The 23,414-nt window shown below is 40.9% G+C and overlaps 4 protein-coding genes across 12 annotated transcripts; 2 read left to right on the forward strand and 2 right to left on the reverse strand.

Moving 5' to 3' along the window:
* Window positions 1-245: 245 nt before the first annotated feature.
* Shf (WNT inhibitory factor 1) lies at window positions 246-10,278 on the forward strand. Of its 5 annotated transcripts, none has more exons than XM_076781557.1 (10): window positions 246-1,074; window positions 1,144-3,844; window positions 3,935-4,068; window positions 4,148-4,409; window positions 5,361-6,251; window positions 6,976-7,218; window positions 7,324-7,518; window positions 8,292-8,444; window positions 9,262-9,357; window positions 9,437-10,278. In XM_076781557.1, the coding sequence occupies exons 5-10, from the start codon at window positions 6,098-6,100 to the stop codon at window positions 9,661-9,663; spliced, it is 1,068 nt and encodes a 355-aa protein (XP_076637672.1). In that variant the 5' UTR covers window positions 246-1,074; window positions 1,144-3,844; window positions 3,935-4,068; window positions 4,148-4,409; window positions 5,361-6,097; the 3' UTR covers window positions 9,664-10,278. The 5 variants fall into 5 exon arrangements, with proteins under 5 accessions (XP_076637672.1, XP_076637671.1, XP_076637673.1 ...); XM_076781556.1 differs by having other exon boundaries at window positions 1,144-2,052; window positions 2,137-4,068; XM_076781558.1 differs by having other exon boundaries at window positions 1,144-1,908; window positions 1,986-4,068.
* On the reverse strand, window positions 8,467-10,528 carry Coq7 (ubiquinone biosynthesis protein COQ7, mitochondrial). The gene is made up of 3 exons (XM_076781572.1): window positions 10,290-10,528; window positions 9,039-9,207; window positions 8,467-8,963 (listed from the first exon to the last, which is right to left on the reverse strand). The coding sequence occupies exons 2-3, from the start codon at window positions 9,193-9,195 to the stop codon at window positions 8,533-8,535; spliced, it is 588 nt and encodes a 195-aa protein (XP_076637687.1). The 5' UTR covers window positions 9,196-9,207; window positions 10,290-10,528; the 3' UTR covers window positions 8,467-8,532.
* On the forward strand, window positions 10,513-21,664 carry Ewg (DNA-binding protein Ewg). 5 transcript variants are annotated; one of them, XM_076781526.1, is made up of 8 exons: window positions 10,513-10,583; window positions 12,879-13,161; window positions 14,472-14,596; window positions 14,666-15,091; window positions 15,894-16,196; window positions 16,853-16,990; window positions 17,068-17,215; window positions 19,143-21,664. In XM_076781526.1, exons 2-8 carry the CDS (start codon window positions 12,984-12,986, stop codon window positions 19,472-19,474), a joined length of 1,650 nt encoding a protein of 549 aa, XP_076637641.1. In that variant the 5' UTR covers window positions 10,513-10,583; window positions 12,879-12,983; the 3' UTR covers window positions 19,475-21,664. The 5 variants fall into 5 exon arrangements, with proteins under 5 accessions (XP_076637641.1, XP_076637640.1, XP_076637643.1 ...); XM_076781525.1 differs by lacking the exon at window positions 10,513-10,583 and adding an exon at window positions 10,610-11,078; XM_076781528.1 differs by lacking the exon at window positions 10,513-10,583 and adding an exon at window positions 10,613-11,078 and having other exon boundaries at window positions 12,879-13,137.
* A 195-nt stretch (window positions 21,665-21,859) lies between these two features.
* On the reverse strand, window positions 21,860-22,896 carry Cox5a (Cytochrome c oxidase subunit 5A). Its single transcript, XM_076781574.1, has 2 exons — window positions 22,561-22,896; window positions 21,860-22,277 (listed from the first exon to the last, which is right to left on the reverse strand). Exons 1-2 carry the CDS (start codon window positions 22,766-22,768, stop codon window positions 22,024-22,026), a joined length of 462 nt encoding a protein of 153 aa, XP_076637689.1. The 5' UTR covers window positions 22,769-22,896; the 3' UTR covers window positions 21,860-22,023.
* Window positions 22,897-23,414: the final 518 nt, after the last annotated feature.

The raw sequence follows: 23,414 nt of genomic DNA on the forward strand, positions 1-23,414 counted from the left end.
GAGTTTCCCAACTTTCATCGGGCCTTTTCTACCGTCGCTAATCCCCATCCATGAACGGTCACCCCACCCTTTCGGCCATTTTTCTCTCACCCTTGCCTCGCATCGACGCGCGAGCAGCCGGGAAGAGAAGATAAAAAGGACGAAGAGGGAAGGGCGAGACTCTCGACGCAGAAACGTATATACCCAAGATCCCGACCACCGTCGGCCTAAGTACATGCACCGACGTTAGCGCCTGCTGTCTTGCTTGCCGTGTGCCCGTCCGTGTGGAACCCGATGCGAACTCGTATGCGTCGCGTACGTGTCCCGAAGGAGAAAAGGAGGTAAGGTCGACGCGTACGATGGTAAAAGATCGTACATACGAGTTGTACGCGTCGATCGGACGCGGGTATGCACGTTGCGAGGTAAGAATTACAACGATAAACAGGCGTACCGGGCGACACATTGTATAAGAACGCGAAATATCCTACCCGCGTGCGTTTCGCGTAACCTAACAAAACGACGGTAGGTTACTCGTCTCGAAATGATTATTTTTTACCTTCTACGATGTTCTTTTTTGCGCTCGCGCGTTTAAGGTTAAGATGCTTCATTGTACCGGCGTTAATACGTAAATCAAGCAAATCGAATCTCGCCGTGATTCGATCGATGCCGAGCCCACGGCCCCGGGAAAAGGCGTCTCGACGATATAACGTACAATTGATCCGAGAGCGTGTATTATACGCGGCTCACGAACGGGGAAGCGAGTCCTCGAGGGCCGTCTCCCGAGAGCGGCCAGTGCCGGTTTTATTCCCGATCGAATGTTTTTGCCCGACCGTTGCAAACCTAATTGGATTCGCTACGAGCCACGAGGAGACGTATTATGGCGAGCATTACGCAAAATCACGTACCGTCCTGGCGCTTTTTAAATGTCGATCCAGCCGGCCCGTTTGAACCCGCATCGGAACGAACTCGAACGACGAGCTACGGAATCGTACGCCGCTTAATTGCGACGATTACTTTGTACCAAAGATGCCCGTTTCGCGTGAATCTGAAATCCACGCCGTGCGTGTCCAGAATATTGGGCGAACGAAAAGTTTGGTACGTTTTGTAACACGATCTTCTTTAAAATTTTTGAAATCTTTCATGGAGAACATTTTTGCTGTTTAGGTGATTTTGCAACGACTCGAAGAGGCGATCATCTGGGAAATGGAAGAATAATTAACACTCTGACTGCTACGTCACTCATATATGGGTGATAGGATTTACCATTATTTTCAATAGTTTGTGAATTTTAACGAGGTTACGAAAATAAGTACTGAAACAAATTTTAGGTTATGTAGCTTACAATGGTCTAACATCAAAATTTTTGCACGGAATATTATATAGTTTTGATCTGACGTTGTTAATTTTAACAAGGTTGCAAAAAATAAGTACTGAAATTTTAGGTTATGTAGCTTACAATGGTCTGAAATCAAATTTCGCGGAATATTATACGGTTTTGATCTGACGTTGTTAATTTTAACAAGGTTGCAAAAAATAAGTACCGAAACAAATTTTAGGTTATGTAACTTACAATGGTCTGAAATCGAAATCTTACTTTTGCAGAATATTACACGGTTTTGATCTGGTAGTGAACGTGTTAAGGTTATGAAAAGAAAAGAGTAGGACCGTAATGTACATGCTCGCGCCATGTTGATCGAATATCTTCTAATTTCGGCCAGCCATTAGAAGCCAGCGTGTATTTAAACCTGTAAAAATTTACTACCCGCCCGGTGATTCCGATACCCATGAAATCGATTATTTCGATCCCATCTATTTCATCCGCTCGCTATTTACGGCCCGTAAATATGGTACGGGAATCGAGGTTTCCGTTCTACGACGTACTTTACTGCGTTCTATTGATCCGACCCATTTCAGGAGGACGACACGATGGTTTATTTTTCATTTTTTTATAAACACGTGAGAGCACAAAATTTATACACGTGATAATTAATTTCAATTTTTTTCAGAGTCCAAACTAAAACTCGCGAGTCGACGGAACAATTAACCGGAAAACATCGATAAGCATTCGTCTACGTAGGCAAATTTAATTGTTTGGAACTGAAATTTCACTGCCATTTGATTATTTGTTATTTATATTTTACCCAATATTATTTACAGATTTCGAGAAACGATATTTCGTAGCTGTAAATTTAAATCGCGAGCCGCGTGCATTTATCAATCGGCGAAACGGAGTAATAATAGCTCCGAACGCAAGATCGTTTCTCCGTTCTGAATTACAGTGGACGAAGAAACGAGAAGAAGAAGAGAAGTAGCGAGCAGAAAAACTGAAGAGCCCGTAAGACATAACAATGGGCCATTTGTTAGATGGGCCCATCCCCCGACACGCGGGCTACAATGGACACTATTATCAACTATTCATTGAGAGCTCTGTTAAACCTGTTGCTTGATGGGAACCAGAACAGCCCCCGTCGTCCCATGGGGACCTACGGTGTGACCTTTAAAAATGAAGATATCGCCTTGGAGCATTCAAGACTCGTCGTATGTATAGCACACGCGCCGACGAGAATGCCACGAGCACGTTAACCCGTTACCCGGCCAAGACGAGTTAACTCGACATTTGAAAATGCCTCCATGCTACACACGATGGTTCATTCGTCATAGAAATGTAGAAATTACAGTCATACAGGAAGCGTCCACGTACACAAAATTATTCTAATAACAGGGGACCTAACACTACATAAATAAAATTAGAAAATAATTCAGCAATGTACAAGTAGCCCTCCTACAACACGCCATCCCATAACACGGTTTCGCTTTAAAACCTTAACATGATTTTTGCTTAACATATTTAAAAACTAAATTACCTTAAAATATATAAACAAATTATAATTTATTAAATTAAGGTTGCTTATGTGGAATTTAAAAAAATGCGGTTTCACATAACACGGGATTTTCTAGGAACCTATCTACCGTGTTATAAGAGGGTTACCTGTATTTATTATAAACACGTACCAGGAGCAGCTTACAAAAGTATCTGTACAGAACGTTTAATAGTTATTTAAGTAATTGAAAGTTTTAATGGGAAGTTAGACCACCCTTTGTTTTCATCATCCGTTAGGGTTTTCACGTGACAAGGAGTGCATCGACTCGCGTTACAGGGTAATTAATCGTCTCCCCTAATAACGTACAAGCGCGCTAAATTAAATATAGATTCTTTCCCACGTCATGGGGATCCCATGTCGAAGACAGTTCACCACTCACGGTCTCGGTCCGCGGTAGCGCGTCTGTCGAAGTATATCATGTATTATTCATCGTTCGGGGACCGTTCGAACCACGCAGGAAATAGTAATGCAGTCGGCAGGGCCCACTCACCAGCATTATGCGCTTGTTTTCTACTTTCGCGTTGATTTCGGTTACTCTCTCGCGAAGAGACGAATTGCAATAGCTTCTGTAAACTAATGGGTGTTCCCCGTTCGCGATTATCTGTTTCTGTCTCGGACGTTGACGATAAGGCGTCGCGTAATCGATGCTCCTTCCGTCAGAATGAATTTCGTTTTGCCGTAAGACACCCTGTATATGTCACGAGCGTTCCGTGTACCTTTCGTCACCCGCACCTGTTTGTAGAAAGTCGCCGACGATCCGCCATACTTCCTCGGAAGATCAATCGCATCGCAAAGAGTCGCTCGTCCACGCGAGGCGCGAAAAATGTTTGCGGCTCGACCGACCGCAAGCGACAGAGTGTAAAATCGTGCATGTCTCGTATATGCCGCCGGCACCTAACAAGCCAGCCTTTGTAACGGATTGAGAAACGACCGATGGAAACGCGGTTGAACATTCGATGGGACGAGCATCGTGCCAAAGAAGGGTTCGCGAAGAGAACGACGACGGAAGAAGTTTTATATTCGCCCAGGCCCCTCGGAATTTATTCGCTGACGCTCGAACTTGTCGTTTTCAGGAAACGGCGGGACAAATATGGCAGCTCGATGCACCGTGTGAATTTCGTCTGAAAGAAGTTTCGTTCCGTCTACGAAGAAGCTGAATAGAAGAACAATACGTTGGACGTCGCGTCGAAGAAGACGACGAAACGAGGTATTCCATAGATTGTTGCTATATGCAGAAATCAATTACGCTAGGTGGGACTTTCAATCGTTCGAAACTTTGTTTTCAGCAATTTAATCGACAATAGCGGACGCTGCTGATTCCCGTGCCTCGAATTCCTCTTATAATCGCGCAAGTAGCAGCGGATGATTTTATTAAAGACAGACACGCTTCGTTCCCGATAAACATCTGGCGGATTTATCTTCTAGTAAATCGGAGACAGGCCCCGTCGACATATTTTACGGCACGGTCGACCGATACCGATCTACCTTCGAGACTCGAATATCGTACACGCGGATATATGGAAATCAGAATTCGGATTAGCAAATAAGGTGAAAAGAAAGATCGGTGGAAGGAACCAGTTTTTAAACGTCTTTGGCCGGGGTCCTCCTTCTGGTTTCTTCTTCCATTCTCTTTCGTACTTCGTCTTCTATTCCCCCCTCCTCCGGGCCTCTTCCTCCACCACTTCGTCTCGCCTCTCCCCTTCTTCTCCCTTCCTCGTCCCGAGAGTCTGTCTTTGCATTTGGCAAAGAGAATTCACGGTTGCAGTTTGGACTTTGCTCGGAGGGGGGGGGGGGGGGGGGGGGCTTGACATCGAGCTCTATCGTTTGCTTATCGGTGTCCCAGACTCTTCTTAAGTAGTTTCGGCTACTCGGAAGGAGGCGTACAGAAACTTCACTCGACGATGTTCTTTCGCGGACCTATATGACTGGGAGACGTTTGCTCTGTTCCCGAGACAGAGTACCGTACTATCCCGAGTAGCGATGGGAACGATACAGACTCGATGCTATCGATTATGGTTCAGTGGCTAGAACGACGAACAGTGAGTTCCGTTGGCACACGAAACAAAAGCTTTCAAATTAATCTCTATCGACTTTATTGGAAAGCTATATAATCATATTACACAAGTAGCCAAGAAAAAGAAAGTTGCGCAAACAAACTCGAGATGCGAAGTATCCGCACGCCTCTAGTCGCGTCACTTTCATGCCAAATCGATCGGTTCTCGCGACCCATGTCAGGGATTTTGTTGAAATCAGAGTATGATGTAGACCGCATAGAATTAGGGAGGGTTTAAGTTATCGCGTATCGAAATGTGTTTCATTAGGGAATCTGCAGAAAAGAAAACAATTCTCGAAAAATGGGTAATAGTAATAGTATAGCAACGATAGTCGAGTTCGATTGTTTAGAGTTTTAGCAGTGGGCGTTCGAATACTTTGGCGAGCCACTATAAATGGCCACCGCCGCATAACAGCTTCAAACAGTTATTTTCGGAAGTTTTTCAGCCTCGAGACGGAATCGTTGTGCACGCACCCTTATCCCCGAACGTATCGGGACCCCTTAAGAAGATAAAGATCTCGCTCGCGGTCTCACGGGCAAGAAGACGGGCTGTTGCAGCAGCAGCAGCAGCAGCAGCAGCAGCAACAACAGCAGCAGCAGCAGCAGCAGCAGCAGGCCTTTTCTCATTGAGTCAGTCAGTCAGTCAGTCAGTTTGCCGCAGCGACGCGGCCCGTACACACGTGTGTATGCGCGTCTCGTTGACCGAACGCCGCGCTAGCCTGGGGGTTGCTGCATTATCGACAGAGAGAGGCTGTGCGCGGACGAGCGAGCGAGCATCGGCAATTGGTCGTCGGTCAACCGGTCGGTCGTTCGTTCGATCGCGAGTTGATCCCCACTGAACCACCGGCGGCCGCATCGTGTCTCTCTCTCCACCGGTTGTGTCAGCTCGTTAGATTGCGTGCGTGAGAACGTGCCCGTTCATCTCGAGCTTCTCGCCGTGAAATCCCGAATTTCACGCGTCGAATCGCAGCGTGTTCCTCGATCTCTCTCTTTACGCGTACGCGCGCACCGCCGAAGGGGAGACACACAGACAGAGGCGCGCACACTGCCGTTTCGACGTGCCACAACCAGGGCCCCGCGCGCGCAAGCGAGCGAGGAAGAGAGAGAGAGAGAGAGAGATTTACGTAGGCCACAAGGGGCGCTAGTCATAAACCGTGTAACACCTGGCGGCACGTCGTTAATTATGCAGTGGGCCGCAGCCGCCCTGGCCTCGGCGGCGATCGCTCTGCTCCTGGACACGGCGGCCGCGAGGCATCACCATCGTTCCGGCAATGGGCACAAACCGTCCGGTGACATCTCCCTCTGGATCGACCAGCAACAGATTAAAATGTTCAGCGGTGAGTCGCTTTCCGCGTACGCCGGCACACGGGATTACGTTGCGCGAAACGTCCGCTCGCCGTTCGTTGGCGCGATTCATTTTGGAGAACCCGGCCGAGATACGCGTACGAATAATTCGGAAACCGTTTCGTTGCGGTTCCTCGAACCGAAGATCGATTAATTTTAACCATGCTCACGGCGTTACGCTTCGGGACGTTTATCTCGCTGTCGTTTCGCCAATTTTTTTTTTATCGACATTTCAACAGATCGTGCATTAGCTTCTGATTTCTGCAATAAGGAAAGACACGTAAAAATAGCTGAATTGCGCGTAGACCTACTGGAACGAAATACTAACACTTGATTTATGGAACCTGTAAATATTATTTGTTAGTCAATGACGCGAATATATGTATCGTGTTTTATCGGATACCGTTTGTTGAGTATTTAGATGGCGATACAACCTTATCGTTCTCGAATGTCTACACTTACGTATATCTTGTATGCCATCTCGTTACAGTGATACTTCGATTTAACGGATTATAGGATTTAGCAGACAAAATAATACGGTCTTACGTCAGCACATCCCCAAGTTATGTATATGCAGTTCGGTTCTCATATCCGTGTTACTTTAAATGTATTTTTTTTTTTCTAAAAAGAAAAGGAATCGATTGCAAAACGTCCAATCGCAAAAGGCGGCTGTTTCTTCGGCGTGGATCGATACGATTTTTTTTCTGTCACGTTTAGGGGTCGAAATGGAAATATTCGCGATTACCGAAGGCAGGGTATTGTCTTATCTCCTGGATCCCGAATTCGAGAGCAAGCTTCCGATCATTCCGAGCGAGGTAACGTACGTGAACTTCACATGGAAATCCGGCGTCAAGAAGTACTACTATAATTTTTATCGACTGAAATCGTTCGACGAGTCGATCCTCAAAACTCCATCCATCACGATCAAAACGCAAGGAAGAGTGCCCAAGAGACCGAAGGGTAAAAACTTCAAGTTTCACAGACCGTTTGCATTCATTTTAATAATTTGTAATTTTTTTTAAATTCTATTATATTTAAAAATCGACGAACAACTTATTGCCGCAGAATTCAGCGTCCTAATGCCTTGTTCCGGTAACAACTCTGGTATAGCGCAATTAGGCATCGGTCTGATGATCGAGACACGCAAGGGGAAACCTTTAAACGGAACACCCCTTCGTCTTAACCTGAGAAAAGAATGCACCGTGCGCGGTGAGTGCGTAAATCGCGCCCACGATCACCATCTCTCTACACACACATACAGTTCTGTATCAGCAGTAATTCATCGCCTAATTTGCTGCATGCTTCCAATCAAAACGATCGACATTTCAATTTGTTTATCGCTTTTTCTATACGTGTAATATAATAATTGTATTCTATTATAATTATAATTGTATTTTCCATGAAAGTCAAGGCAACGATTTTCGATATTATAACGTACGATAGGTTTCGATCGTTTGGACGTTTAATTGCCGCACAAAGTACGCCTTTGTGCGGTCAACTTCCGTTTCGGTACTATCTGCCCGGCTTGGAGAATGCTCTCGCGAACGCGATCAGACACAATTCGTTGTACGCGTACGCCACCGCAGATCATTTATCGACTAATTGATTTTATTTCGATGAATGCACGACTATTCCACCTCTAAGATATCCCGAAATATATGCGTCGATAAAGGGAATCTTAAGTGACCGAAACGTTTCTTAAACGACCGTCGGCGTATGCAATTTACGCTTATCTGCTTGAATTCGAGTGGGCGTAGCGGTAAATAATCATTTAAATGCCTCTGGTGTGTCCCGGCCGATAAACTGTCGCTCTCGCTGGACGGAGATGAAAATCAATGAATTATAGATTAACGATAGTCGCGTATTGCTAACGCCTATGCATGGGATTTGTGCTTGGTTCTCGGTACGCATGAAACTACGTTATTACAATACACTTATCTCTGTTCTAGTCTTAATTATTAAACGTTTGGTAAATAATTTTCTCGTCGAGCGTGGAACGAAACCGTCCTACATGTGAACGTTTCTCGTTGCAGAACCGAATCCTGGGCCTTGTCCAGATGGATATTTAGGCCCGCCCCATTGCAAGAAGGCTCTGTGTTATCCAAATTGCATGAACGGTGGTAATTGTACAGCGCCTGGCATTTGTTCCTGTCCACCGGGATTTCAGGGACCGTATTGCGAAGGAGGTAGTTCGAAAACAAATTTAAATACAGAAAATAACATAATTTATTAAATATTACATACTAATGAAATACACACTATAGTTAGCAGAAATTATATAACTTTAGATATCGATATGGCGGTTTTACAACCAAATTTAATAACGTTGGTCAAAGCGTTGTAGAATGGCGCCTGTTCCGCGCCATGATCTATGCCCGTGTCGTGATGTTCTTGCTCTTCGTCGCGGAACTGTTTGATCGTCTGCAGTATTTCTTCGTCCACGTTTACGTCGCTTTCCATTAGACTACGTAGTTGATCGTTGTAATGCTCCGTGATCACGGTCTCTACGGCCACCGTGCACGCCATGGCTGCCTTTTCTCCCATAAGCGCGGTACCAGCGCCAAGAACGAAGCCGGCAACGTTCCAAACGGGCGTCAAAACAGTGGGCCTTACACGATACTTTCGAATTAACTCTTCGAACTTGGCGCGATGTCTCTTCTCTTGGTCCCACATATGTTGAATGGTTGGACCAACGGATGTTCTACCTGTTCAGTGCACCCATTAAACTTTAATTTATTTTTTGAAGACCAGCCGTATCCTTCGTTACAACCTGTATATACCTAACACGGCCATTTGCCCAGCGTATATTCTATCAGCTCCTAATTCTCCAGCATGATCTACCCTTATTATCGGATCTAGCAACTTTCCCGCCTTAGTCGTTCCCGATGCTGCCGACGTACTGGCCAACCGAACTCCAAACTGCTTTAGATGCAGCATATTTTCTACAAACTTCAAAGAGAAAATTCCTCTGTTATGTATTTAACCGAGCATAATGAATTTTAGGTATTTGCGCGGAGAAATGCTTGAACGGCGGCAAATGTGTACAAAAAGACACCTGCGAATGTCCGAAAGGTTACTTTGGATTACGTTGTGAATTCTGTAAGTTGTAGGAACCTACTAATTATATTCCAAGTAAGGATATTGCTCTAACGAATTTCTTTTTTTTTTGGTCGTTTAGCAAAGTGTGTAATACCTTGTTTGAACGGAGGAAAATGTAAAGGTAATAATGTATGTAGATGTCCTGCTGGTTTTAAGGGTGATCATTGCGAAATTGGTAGACGGTCTCCGCAACGTTCTGCATGCACAAGGGCATGCAGAAATGGAACTTGTCAACCTGACAATACATGCCTTTGCGAACCTGGTTGGTTTGGAAAATTGTGCAACAAAAACAAGCCATGGGCTTAGAAGTAGAAGGATATCTTTTACCGTGGTATTCAATTTATAACCAATTGGATTGATGCAGTATATTGCATTTCTTGAGACTTTTTCTCTATTCGAGGGGCATTCCTTTCTTTAAACCTTGCATTTAATTTAAACATTTGTTTCTATTTAAGACGCAATTATACATATATGCAAAACATGTAGTCTAACAATTTTCATCGAGTATTATTTTCATAAATATAAGAGAATAAATAATAGAGAAGCATTCTAAAGTCCAATTGGTTAGTACCACTCAAACTAACGTGTATAGTTAGTAATTTACCCCACCCCAGATGTGATATGTAAAGCTGCTTTACAACATTTTATACTATTAAATATTATTTTTAATAATATACTTTTATATTGTTAGATTTATTGTAATGATTGTAAAAAAAAAATAAAATGTATTTTCTCCCTTACGACGTACTACTACAGATCACGATACGATGTAATGATCCGTAATGTCACTACCAATCATCTTTGTATTTACAAGTCAACAAATTTCGAAGTTACGTACGATATTTGCAATACTCGATTGACAAATATGAGAAGACAAAACGAAAACTCATTGTTGTATCGAATGATATTTGAAACAAGGGTTATTTGCGTACCTACGTTGTTCCAAGTGAAACGTCAAAACAACGTGCAAGGTGCCAGGGTCGTCTCGGGCCAGTTTTCAGGCAGCGAGTTTAGGTTAGGCTGAAACTCGGCAACATCGTTCCAGGAATGCTGTGGAGCAGGAGTCACGTGTTTCAGGGCCCAATGGGAACGTAGATCGGATGGACGCCATGACGCGTACCCTAGCCGTGGCGGCCAATCACGTTATTCCAGACCCGTATACATATATATGGTGTTCGTGTTTCCGTGGTCGCTGGTACATTTTCGCGGATTCTCACGGGAAATTGGTGAGTGGTGAAAAAACATCCGCGCGTTATTAGCGCGTAAGCGCACGTTGAGGTCCCGGGCGATACGCGGGCGTCGCTTAATCGCGAAATAAGGGCAATTTTGCATCGTCTGCTTGGAGTGCACCGCGCAGGCTCGCTCAAAATGGCCGCCTCGCTGCCGCGTTTGTTGTGGTGGAGATGGAGGGCCGCGTAGCCGATCGATACGACGGTCGCTGGCGAAACTGGCGATGGTGTCTATGGCGGCTGTTGTGCGTGTTGCGGCGTGGCGCGACGTACACGCGATTTACGCCCGGTGAGATCGAACGTGGTCGCGTGGCTAGCAGCCTCACGGTGGTAGTGCTGTGCGGGTGAGCGGGTGGTTTGACACGGGTGGCGAGATGACCGCGAGACGCGAGCGTAGGGCGTGGTGAGAGAGCGTAGCCGACGGCGGCCTCCCCGCAGACGCGAAACCCTGAGCCCTCCCTGATCGGGTGACCACTCAGAGGGACACACAAGGTGCGTACGCAACTCGCGATTTTCACTGGGCCTGCTCCATGGCTCAACGCGGTACCAACGCGGTCATGAGCTTCGCGGCCCCGGAGGTGGTCTCTTTTGCGTGTGCCCTGCGCATTTTCATTGCCCCCCCAAACGTATCGCCGAATAAACGCGCCGTGTGCGCGGCTTGGCGCATCCTCTCTCTGTCGTGTCTCGCCGCGCTTTCCCAAGCCACGTTCTTTAACCAATCTTCTTAAACCGGGGGCCGTCCGCCGTTCGTCGCCTGTCTGTCAAATTCTCTGATCCTACGGGAACGAGTGGTGCCTGGTCGGCATGCCGAATGTAATAACTGTCTACCGCGCTTCGTACGGGATTCACGTATATCGCTCGCCCATGCACGGACGGTCACGACGACGACGGCGACGGCGACGATGTTAACGTTCACGATGTGCTCTTTTCCCGCTGCCCGTCCTCTCGCGATTCCTTTTTCTCCCGCGTGCATCTTACGCACGAGGACGCGTGGACGCGTGTGACTTCCGACCGTACGCGCGGGAAACGCTCCGACCTAGAATCCGTTGTCTCCGGTTTACGAAATCCGTCCTGTATACGTGATATCGTCATCCTGGACTCGTCTTGTCTTCCACGATTTACCTTTCTCGGCCAGTATGTTACATTGCCGTACTTTTCTATACGCGAAAGATTACACGATCGCCTTTTGTTAGTTACATATGGCCTTTAACCTTTCAGTGACTCTATTGGTCTTTATGGTTTATACAGGGTAGAACTGTAGGTTTCATTCATTGTTTATATCTAGTTACATACTGTGTTGAACATAGGTATTGGTACGGTACATCGTTCCCTATAGAAACATTCACAACTACTAAAACGATTATTTGTTCTACTTGTTTTTTGTATGTGTATTTAGAACACCTTGTCTGTCTGTACACAGAACAGAACAAAGTTCACAAGTCATAACATAAGAAACATATGACTGGTAAGAATGTGTTATAAAACTGTCCTTTTGCATGGACAAAAGTATCTGCACATTTTAAATAACATGTTAAATTAAAGTTTAATATTTGGTAGTAAGTATGTGTAAATAAACATTTTCAAACGTATGCCAATACTTTTGTCCATGCATGAAGTGGTTTTAAAATACATTTGTATTAGACATATGTTTCCTGTGTTATTAATTTGTAATAAATAAACAGGTAAGACATATATAAAGATATATATAAAGTAGTATAAACAAGTTTTTCAGTAATTATAAATGTTTATATATGAAACAATGTACCGTGCCAATATTTATGCCTGTAGATGTCCTTGTTAATGTTTCCATATAGATGCATATATACATTGTCGTTAATAATTTACTTGCAGTTATACAAATTGTTTATTATTCATAACATATTACTAAATTCTTGCCCTTTGTAAGTACAATGAAAGCATTGTACGATTAAACATTGATTTAGCAGAGCAATTGGAGTTAAACGAAAGTTTTATAATGTAATTAAGAAACTCGAGTGACTCAAACTGTAGACTATCTAATTCGATATAGATAAGGGAGATAGTTTAGCATTGTGAATGAGGCAGATGTAAAAGGTCTCACATATGACTCAGGAGAGAAGCATGGGGAATAGGCATGTTATTTGATTAATATGCGTATCTAGATAATTTTGAATGCTGTATGAATTTAGAGGGCTTTTATAATACCAGTTTATCGAGTACAAATTTCATAATTGCTATCAGTTTAATTATTTATAACAGATTATTTATTATTTAACGTATTGTGTTTGATGAATATTCTATCCTCTGATATAGACAAAGGTGATGTAGAAAAGAAACTCGGGGCATCAAGGACGACCATCTGTTTTGACGGGGCATTGCAATATAAGAGAGGACAACACGGGAGACGAGGAAAAGGAAATGGTATCTTTGCCCAGCGCAGAGTCAGGCACAATGGACAGAATCTCAGATGACGATGACGACGAGCCGAGTAGTGGGTCCGAAACGTACGAGGAAGGCGACCTCCTTTCGGCTGCCATGGATGATGACGTGACGGCCCAACTCGCCGCTGCAGGTTGGCAAATCAAACACGCTAATGGTGATTTCCATTTTTTTGCTTTTTCACCTTTTGAGTTATCTATGTTCCAATTAATTTCATTTGCGAGTAGAATGTAACATACAGGGTGCACCAATGATGTTAAATGATCGATTTCTGTAATCATCTATGGAAGAAATTAAAGGAAGAGCTTGTAACTTATATTTGTAAAGTCGTTGATACGGTTGAGTTTACAATAGGTAATACCACTTCTTGAATATAAAGTTATTTCACGTATAAATGGATCAGAATTGTGGTTAAAAGTTCTGTTAATATCTTGGGGACGACTTGTTTGGTTGTTTGCAGTATTAGGAAAAGTATATATACATGTAAATATATGGTTACAATGATTTATACAATCGCTAGAGAGAGGTAAAAATGGATACTGCCTGCCAATGATACCTGTGATTTGGTAATTATTAGCAATCTCAAAAAGTAAATAAGGAAAGAACTATCAAGTTTTAATATTAACACTTTTGTTTTGTTATACAGTTATCTGTAAACAGATGTACTTATTATTTTTCTTATTTCTTATGTCATTGTCAGGGCAGCATGAATTTATTGGTTTTCTTTTTTTTGTCGCTCTAATTTTACTCTTTAATATAATTGCTCAAAATAGAATCATAATACAAGTTAAATTTATGTACATGCTACTGTTTGAATGCATTTTACATTGTTTGTGTGCTGTATTATTATTTGCTTATGTTTTTAAAAATTTCGTTCACATGGAAACACTGTTTTTATATTTGCAATTTTGTATGTGATTTTCATTTACTCATATCTATTATTACTCATGTATCATTCTTTTTTGTATCTTTTTTTTTTATTTTTAATCATAGCTTTGCAACATTAAATCAAGTTCATTGTCCGAATTTCTGTTTACATTTTGTGTACGTTCAGTATTTAAATGTCTTAGAAAAATGTAATAGTCTGTAGATATTCATTTTCACCTTGTCTAAGGGGAAGTCCAAGAATATATATCTATATAGTTTCTCAGCTATTTTATTGATATAAAAAAATACGTTATTGGACGCGAGTTTTATAAAATTGTATACGTTAATTAAATGTGTTATATATTCTTGGATATCAAGCACGTTTCATATCACTACTGCTTTCGCATCTCTTATATTTTGAATGTACTGAAAATGTATCGATATGTCAGTAAAATATATGTAAGTGTACTATTCCCTGAAACAAATCGTTCTAAAATTAAATATTACTGCTTATGGATTTTATAATATATTCTGCTGACATTTCGTTTGCCGCGGTATTATAAAATCGGACAATGTTTAGTTAATAATACGCACGTTTAGGCCCTGTTGGCGTAGCCGCAGCCGCCGCCATTGTCTCGGCAAAAAAGAGGAAACGACCGCATAGCTTTGAAACAAATCCCAGCATCAGGAAGAGACAACAAAACAGACTCCTGAGGAAGCTCAGAGTAAGTTGTACATATCATTGTATGTTACAAATATCGCGTGACTTATACATCATGCAAATGTTATTCCAGCAAACCATAGATGAGTTTGCAACGCGAGTTGGACAGCAAGCAGTAGTATTAGTAGCTACACCTGGAAAGCCAAACAGTAGTTATAAAGTATTCGGGGCGAAACCGTTAGAAGATGTAGTGAAAAATTTAAGGAACGTTATAATGGAAGAACTTGAAAGTGCACTCGCGCAACAAGCTCCGCCGCCAGTACAAGACGACCCATCTTTATACGAATTACCGCCCCTTATAATAGACGGCATACCTACTCCCGTGGAAAAAATGACACAAGCTCAACTTAGGGCGTTCATCCCGTTAATGCTGAAGTATTCTACAGGTAGAGGTAAACCTGGTTGGGGGAGGGATAGTACACGGCCGCCATGGTGGCCGAAAGAACTACCATGGGCAAACGTTCGTATGGATGCGAGGTCTGAGGATGAAAAACAAAAGGTTTGTAAATTCGTGACATCTGAATGTGTCTTCTCGTCTGTTTTAAGGAGGCTTTCTACCTTGTTGGCCGAAAAAATAGATTAAAGTTGTTCTTGTAACTATTCTGTAGATCGTTTTCATATTTTACAAATACGGTTGGGCAAAATTTCATTCGAATAATAGACGATGAATAAATAGTCTGCACAACGGTTTTTTTATTCGTTATTTGAATGAGAATTTTGCCCACCTCTGATAAATATATGACGAATATTTTCTATTTTCCGTACTTCACTTTCCAAACTATGGTTCTTTGATGAAATGGACATTTTTGAACTCGCAGCTAAACAGTTAAGCGTTTATCTTCCTCGAGAGACTCATTTTGCACTGGTTTCTCGTTTTTGCCTCCTTGGAAGATTCCTAGCGACGTGGGTTAGCTTGTATTCGCGGATAGTTCGTGTCATGGCGCCTCCATCATTATTAAGGAAGGTTTTGAAGACTTCATGGAAAAGACAAGAGGTTAGGAAGGTTGCGATTTCGATTACTTTTTCACAGAGGGAAAGAGATGTTTCGGGGTAAAAATTGTCAGAGAATAGCTCTTGGTCACTGTTTTGTTCATGGCCGCCTAAGCATCTCTAGGGAGTCACCGGATACAAGATTAGAGTTTGCTTCAAAGTCTATTTCCGTTTATCATTTACAATATGTACAATTGGTTAATTTCTCGTTGGAAACGCGCGGGCAAAGAGTCGATTTTTTTACTCAGCGAGGTAGAAAACCCCCCGAACAGTTTTCTTACCTTGTACAATTCTCTCGTGACATTTTCCAGATCTCTTGGACGCACGCGTTAAGGCAAATTGTAATAAACTGTTATAAATTTCACGGGAGGGAAGATCTTCTACCTGCGTTTAGCGAAGACGATGATAAGTCGAACGTGCTGATACAACAGTCCACTCCTCATTCCTCGTCGCATCAGTCGCATTCATCAGGGCAAGGGCAAGGTGGACAGTCGCAACAGCAACAACAGACGGTGGGAGTTGTTCGCCTCAGCAGCACGGATTCATCTAAGGGAAACTCTTCGCCAGCACAAATCATTGCCGCGTCTCCTACAGCTCTTGCCACTGCCACTCAGGTGGGAGTGGATAGAGTGTACAAAAAAGAAAAGAACAGAACAAAGAATTGAATGAAACAACATGACCCACTAAGTTGTACAGTCCGTTTTAATAATTCCGATACACTGTTTCCTGGTTTTTAAATTCGTATCGCGTGCAACGAAGTCATGGTGTTTCTTTTAGATTCTTACGTAGAGAAAAATTAGAATTTGAAACATATATTCCTTTGAACATAACTCGCGTTTATGTTCATGTGTTTGGTTTCCCTTATTTGAGTTTAATCCGTCTTTATTTCTGTAGTTATTGTGCACGGTAATTCTATAAACCGGGACAAGCTCTAGTGATTCCAAGCGAAGATATGAGAAACTAAAATTGGTACTATTGGCAATTGGCGAGACAGCCTTTTCCTGTATCAATTTTTGGTATCGTCGCTTGGAAAAGAACTGCATACGGTTCGTCCCAGTTTCTAGAATCACCCCGTATAGCGCATACAATTATATCATATAATTTATATAGTGTGTTACATGATGGACACGTACTATTCATTTGATTACGTCTCGTGCGAAGTTTTCTATAATTTTTCTTTCACCGTTTTCAAAGTTTATATTTGCTCGATAATTTCAAAGGAAACGTCGACGAGTGTTACAATTAATAATACTTGTTTCTCGAACTCCAGATGACCCAGTATCCAACGGCGGTTTTGCAAACGATAACGAATCCCGACGGTACTGTCTCCATAATTCAAGTGGATCCCAGTAACCCGATAATCACGTTACCAGACGGTACAACGGCCCAAGTCCAAGGCGTTGCTACTGTAAGTTGCCATCAAAGCAGCCGTTGAATTTTTTAGAAACGTATTCTTCTATTTAGTAGAATGTCTATGATGAACAGATTCATACGAGTCAAGGAGAAGTTCAAGCTCTCGCCGAAGTGGCAGGTAGCACAGAGGGTACTAGCGTTGCTGTCGACCTGAACAGTGTTACAGAAGCGACATTAGGTCAAGATGGTCAAATCATTCTCACAGGAGAAGACGGACACGGTAAAACAGTTTTCTATAGGCTCTGCACCGTCGCCGGCCAGGAGCTACTTGAGCAGTGAATTCATTTTTACTGGCCCAGGATCCTTTGTTGTTTTGCATGCTGTCTGCTACGCTCCATTCAAGAAACCTACTGTTCTACTACTTTGTACAACGAAAGTAGAATGTCGGAACTAGTTAATCTTTTTTTGGTACTGTACATACGGCAATTTCACTCGAGGAGCTATGCACAGCTTTATTTTAATTTTATCTTTAAGAATCCATGGTTAATACGATGTAAAGGCTATTGGAAGAAAATTCGGAGCGTAGGACAATGTTGTTAATTCTTTTTTTTTTCTTTTTTTTTTTTACGAGTTGCGTTCAAACGTCGCGTAAAAAAGGTAAAGGAATCTATAGATCGTAGATCGCTCTCGATATTTTGTCATTTTGTATGTATTTGTATATGTTAGACTATTCTCTTTTTAAGATGATGCTAAAGATTTTTTATACCACTATTAGAAGGACATCAATTACGATATAATATAAAAGTGAATTAATATATGTATATGCATGTACATACTACTTTTAAACGTTTAAATGAATTTTTCCAAACGCGATACATTTATATACATCGGAATGTTGCATGCATAGTTTGGGCCACTCTCGAGTAAAGGATCCATATAGATCGTAACATTCTAGGATGTATAAATCGTAACGTGACGGTACAATCGACGGAATTTACATGGATTCTTAAGATTTTTAATTTAACAAGAAATAAATGAAGGTACTTCACGATCACAAAAGAACCTGTCCCCGTTCTACAATCACTACTTACCATTATTACCGAAGATTGGTTATTTACTTTAATTAAACGAAGAGAAATAAAAGTGCTGTACATAGAGTATTTTTTGTTGATGTTTTATTATTTTATAGTTGTTGTATTCGGCAGCTTTTGTTTAAGCTACTCGCGTATTTGTATTTTCTAATTTGATCGAACATTTAATATATTATATTAAAAATCTTTATTTACACGATCTTTCGTAATCTCCTAAATTTTTGTCTCACAGAATGGCTTAAACATCTGTTGCTTTTTATTAATGCCTTATGTTTCTGAAGTGTAGATGTGGATTATGTTTGCGCATTAATGATATTACGTTAAAGGGGTGTGTCAGAAAAAATATAATAACCGAACACGGTATTGAAATGTTCATTTCAGAAAGTTAAATTACGTAATTGTACTATACTCTGTATACAGGGTGTTAAAAAAAATATATATTTACAGATTTTCGGAGTATACGATGTTCGCTAAATCGAGTAAAAAAAAATGCTTAGTCATAGTAGGGTGAAAAATCAATATCGTTAGAGTTAGAAGCGATTTTCAGGTTTGGTAACGTAATAGCTAAATCGCTTCGTCCTCGGCTAATCTAACGTCACGTTAGATTACACTGATGATTCATCGTTCCAATGACTAAATATTTTCTATTCGTCGAACACCATGTCTCCTCGAAGTTTGTAAATATTTCTTTATCTTCAACATCCTGTATAATAAGCGTACATACTGTTTTTTTTAGCATGCCCTGTTAATATAGAATTTTATTTATTTTTTATGAACTTTATACGATTTAACATGTCGTCTAGTAAACGTATATTTAAATGTTAGAAAATTCCTATAGCCTATGTTAAATCTTTAACTGTATCGTAAACTGGTAGCATTGATAGGAGGACGAGTCCGGGCAAAACGATAGAGGATGTAGCGTTTACATTCTTCAATAAAGATTTATACCGACAATTACTAAACGGACATACACAGACACATACACACACATATATAGTTGCGTGTGCTTTCCACGTTGCTGAGTTGTACTTTTTTTTAATTTTTTTCCCAGTTTGCCATACAGAACAAATGCCTGGTCAAGGGGCAGAACACAGGACTGTTGCTTCTCTGTTTCAGGCTATCCTGTATCGGTGTCGGGGGTAATAACAGTACCGGTATCTGCTAGTATGTATCAGACTATGGTTGCCAATATACAAAGTGACGGTACGATGCAAGTTGTGACGCCCATGGTTCAAGTCCCGAAAGTCGAGCCAGGAAATGGAGAGACTAGCATCGAGGCCGTCACTATTCAGGGGCATCCTATGACAATGATAAACGCAGCGGGTGAACACCAAGTTCTTCAAGTGATATCGTTGAAGGATGCAAACGTGCTCACAAAGGCCATGCAGGCTGAAGTTGTAAAAGACGAGGACAGTCAACAACAACAAACCGTCTCTAGTCCAGAATAAAGCGTTTTACCCATAGTTAATACGAAAGAGAGAAAAAAAAAAAAGCTTTTAACGTTTAACACCAAAATGCGACGGGTGCACATTTAGTGGTGTTCAAAAGAGAAAAGAGTGAGAGTATTAGAAACGATACGTGTTATTAATATTAAGGCAAAAAAATGATTGTGTCTTTTTTTCTGAATCATTGTGTAGCGTGTCCACTTTGTTGGGAACAGCAAACCGGAATAGCGAATATATGCGTCTGAGAGTGAATATGGATCGAATGTTTGGCACATCGGACTTTCTTGGATGTAATCATATTTGTATTCAAGATTCATTGTAGACACTTAGAGTATTCACTTGTAATTCGATTTCTCGAAGATTAGTACTAATTTTTAGGAATTACTACACGCGCTCGACGAACGCGAATCGCTCGAGTCTTGTGCAGATTTCATTGATTCGTTCGTAGTTACACAAAATGTCCGTGGACTGGAGAGATTACCAAATTTTCGAATCCAGCGACTCTCCACGGGCACGAAATATTTTCGTCTAGTCCTTAGTATCGGATCCTAACGAGCGATCGATATACCAAAGAATTTAAGATTCGTGTTTAAAAAAAAAAACTATTTTAACGAGAGGAACGGTTACGGAAGTATATAATTTAATTGTGTCGAATCGATACCCGTAAACGATGTAACTTAACGAACAGTCAAACGGTGAGATATTTTTCATAGAGAAAGATAATCATTTTAAAAATTCTCAAAATATTTATGGGACATCGCATATAAAAGAAAACTTCATTGAGGATCGATGAAAAGAAGTAATCAAAATTCCGCGGTATCAGGATTCCGAACTAAATGTAACATTTCGGTTGAGAAAATTTGGCTATCAGATTAGAAAAAAAAAAAACAGAAAAACGTGTAGCCTATTTTTATGATAAATTGAAATATAAAAATAAATCTTTTTTTTTTTCAACGGTAGAGACATATAACGGTACATATTAATATACATTAATGATCGATAGTAGCGGTAAATGAGAAAAAAAAAAAATTAAGCATTTCTGACGGGTACAAATAGGCTATAAGATATAATTTTTTTGGAAAATAAGACGTATGGATTTGAAGTCTCAATGCACACCCCCCATAACGTGATTAATTTTATCATATTAACACTACGTTGTTATTATTAGAAAATTACTTCGATCGATGTTATAAAGAACACTATATTATTCTTGGAAATGGGTACTGATACTTTCATTTACATTCTGTTCCATCGCGATAACGTACAGAATATATAAACGAAGGAATCATGTATTGTTCTTTATGTTTGCAGATAAAACTCGCAAAATGTATTTATTTTTGTTATTAACGAAGAAAGAATAATGGTCGTAAACGTTTCCATGCATTTAAATGCCAACTCACTTTTATACTGTCTAAAGTTAGGGAAAGTGTTATGTTTTCTGTGCAATCTTGTTTCAATGTTGCGGTATCAAATTTTGCCAGGAGATGCGTGATCGATATTTAAGAGTAAGTTTTGATTTTTCTAACGATCTTACATCCTCTTTTTTTTTTCTATTACTTTTAGTATTTTTACATATTAACTATATATGTATATAGTTGCGTATATATATATATATATATAATTTTCAAATAATTCTAATAAGAAGTTTGTGATACTTATTTAATTACTGTTTATTAGTACATGTATTTTTATCGTGAATGAAGTTCCTGTAGGTGTGCGATACGCCGGAAGCAGAGTCGTAACATTGAAACAACAAACTGCCCTTGATACCGAGTACGAACGATACCAAAAAAAAAAAAAGAAGAAAGGTTTTTATAACATTAATAGAAGAAAGTAGTTAAATTTAATAATTATCGGTAGAACAGATCACAAAGACTAGATATTAATTGTTATATTGTTTTTTAAAAACTGTGGCCATTGCATACAAATGTAATATATTGATACTCCCATGTAAGACCGTGTTATATATATATATATATTTTTTTTTTTCTTTTGTTCTTGTTTGTAACAAAGCACACGGAACATAAATTAAGTTGAATGTCGTTTGGGAAGAATATGTAGTACCATTTTAGATAATTATAGATGTACGTGTACATGACTTTATCGCTGTGTATCTTACAATGTAAGTTGTACATACGTCGTCGTTGTGTCACCTTTCCGCTTTGGTTACTTTTGATGTAAAAAGGAGAAAAATGGTAAATTGAAAAAATATTAAGAGTTTAGATGCAACGCGAAGAACCAATGGAAGTTGCGATTAAAATATAATACATACATATCATTTCGTTTTCGTTAATTTCGAAGGTCGTGGTAAACGTCGTTCGAACGCCGATCAATTTTAGAAATGTTTTCTTAACCGACAGTGCTTTGCATATGGGAAAAGGCACTACATAAAACAATCACATTCATTTATTTCTATCGGTATTTGGTAACAGGTATGTACACAGAAAGTACCTTTTCGTCCTGATTTCAAGATTTAATCCTTTTCTTTAGAAATAATCCAACAATTGGTAGTTCTATACATAAATACTATGAGGGGTTCTTAGACGTATAAATTAATGAATGTCTTCGACAGACACGAGCGCTAATTCTGGCTTATCATAACCAAGCTCTTCCGGTGTATTGACACCAAGCTCGTCCAAAGTAGGTCTGATCTCTTGCAGGATATAAGGATAGATTTCCTTTAGTTTCGGGCCACATTTATCCCTAACAACTTCCAAGAATCTCACTGCGAGACCATAATCATTTAGCCGTCGACAGGCTCTCAATGCTGCACAAATGATCACTGGATCGGGTATCAGATCCATACCTGGAAAAAATAAAGAATATAACGATCTTTGTACTTCCAGAGAATCGGTTAAATTACCTTAGAAAAATTTATATTTAACGCGAAAATAGTAGTCGACTGGAATCCTCTAAAACTATAATAAAAAATAGCCTGCAATTAACTGCAAGTTGTAACGGTAGAAAGAATTCGCGTGTTTTGAAATTAGAACGTTGAATTTAAATAACCTAGGAAAGACAATATAGCATATAACAAACATCGTGGATAGAATTCTTTGATCGATAAAAAATGACCACTAAACACTAACCAGCCAACGAGTTCATAATCGTACGAGTTTCCCAGTGATCGATGTCCGGACGATTTAGATACGACGTGTACTTTGCATTGAACTCTTCCTCGGGCTCCTCGGCCTCGTCGTGCGAAGCACGGACATTCTGCGCTCCGACAGCCGTGCTGCGTGGCACTATCGTGCTCCTTACGACGGAATGTACACGTCCTCCCATAAAACGCAACATTTTGCGTTCAAATTCACTGACAATTTAGCAAATTTTACGAAACGGACCGCCCGTCGTCCCAGGTATTGCGTAAACCGAATAGAAGACGGAAATCAGCTCGATTCGAGGTTCGAGGTTCTCGCTTTTGCGACTCGAAAGCTCACTGAAAGCGTACCGTATCCGGTGCACTCGTGCCGCGCGATTCAAACGACTAAAATTCATGGCCCCTTTTACAAAATATTCCTTGAATATTCGAGCCAGTGCACCGCTAAATAGGAATTGATATTAAACAGAAAAAGATCCAAAGTGTTCCGTACTACTTTTAGATGTTGGCAGATTTCGTTTCTCAAAGAAATTAATAGTTTTATGTTTCGGTATTTTGGTAGCTCTTGTGATAGTTCTTAGGTAGAAGTGTTAAAGCAGGATTGTGTGAGTGCATAATAATTCGTACGACTGTTATTAATATGTTCTCTTTATTAGTAATAGAATTTAGTAACACTATTCTTTAGACGTCTTTCTAATGCAAGGTGATGCTCGGAACTGCGCGTTCGTTGAAAATTCCCGCTCGGTTTTCGTTCGCGGCACGAGAAGTGCCGAGGTTGCCCGAATCGCGCTCGGCTCGCTGCTGTACGGACGCATGTGTGTCCTGTGTGCTCTGTAGAAAAAC

This window comes from Colletes latitarsis, chromosome 14 (assembly GCF_051014445.1).
Source record: "Colletes latitarsis isolate SP2378_abdomen chromosome 14, iyColLati1, whole genome shotgun sequence".
Lineage (NCBI taxonomy): Eukaryota > Metazoa > Arthropoda > Insecta > Hymenoptera > Colletidae > Colletes > Colletes latitarsis.

What these genes read in the sequence shown, in the direction of transcription:
- Shf (XM_076781554.1), top strand. Translation starts at nt 6,098, where the DNA reads ATGCAGTGGGCCGCAGCCGCCCTGGCCTCGGCGGCGATCGCTCTGCTC. An exon ending in ACAGATTAAAATGTTCAGCG is followed by an intron (nt 6,252 to 6,975) that starts GTGAGTCGCTTT and finishes TGTCACGTTTAG; the next exon opens with GGGTCGAAATGGAAATATTC. An exon ending in GGGACCGTATTGCGAAGGAG is followed by an intron (nt 8,445 to 9,261) that starts GTAGTTCGAAAA and finishes AATGAATTTTAG; the next exon opens with GTATTTGCGCGGAGAAATGC.
- Coq7 (XM_076781572.1), bottom strand. Translation starts at nt 9,195, where the DNA reads ATGCTGCATCTAAAGCAGTTTGGAGTTCGGTTGGCCAGTACGTCGGCA. An exon ending in TGGGCAAATGGCCGTGTTAG is followed by an intron (nt 8,964 to 9,038) that starts GTATATACAGGT and finishes TGCACTGAACAG; the next exon opens with GTAGAACATCCGTTGGTCCA.
- Ewg (XM_076781526.1), top strand. Translation starts at nt 12,984, where the DNA reads ATGGTATCTTTGCCCAGCGCAGAGTCAGGCACAATGGACAGAATCTCA. An exon ending in CTCTTGCCACTGCCACTCAG is followed by an intron (nt 16,197 to 16,852) that starts GTGGGAGTGGAT and finishes CTCGAACTCCAG; the next exon opens with ATGACCCAGTATCCAACGGC. An exon ending in AAGTCCAAGGCGTTGCTACT is followed by an intron (nt 16,991 to 17,067) that starts GTAAGTTGCCAT and finishes TATGATGAACAG; the next exon opens with ATTCATACGAGTCAAGGAGA.
- Cox5a (XM_076781574.1), bottom strand. Translation starts at nt 22,768, where the DNA reads ATGTTGCGTTTTATGGGAGGACGTGTACATTCCGTCGTAAGGAGCACG. An exon ending in GATTATGAACTCGTTGGCTG is followed by an intron (nt 22,278 to 22,560) that starts GTTAGTGTTTAG and finishes TATTTTTTCCAG; the next exon opens with GTATGGATCTGATACCCGAT.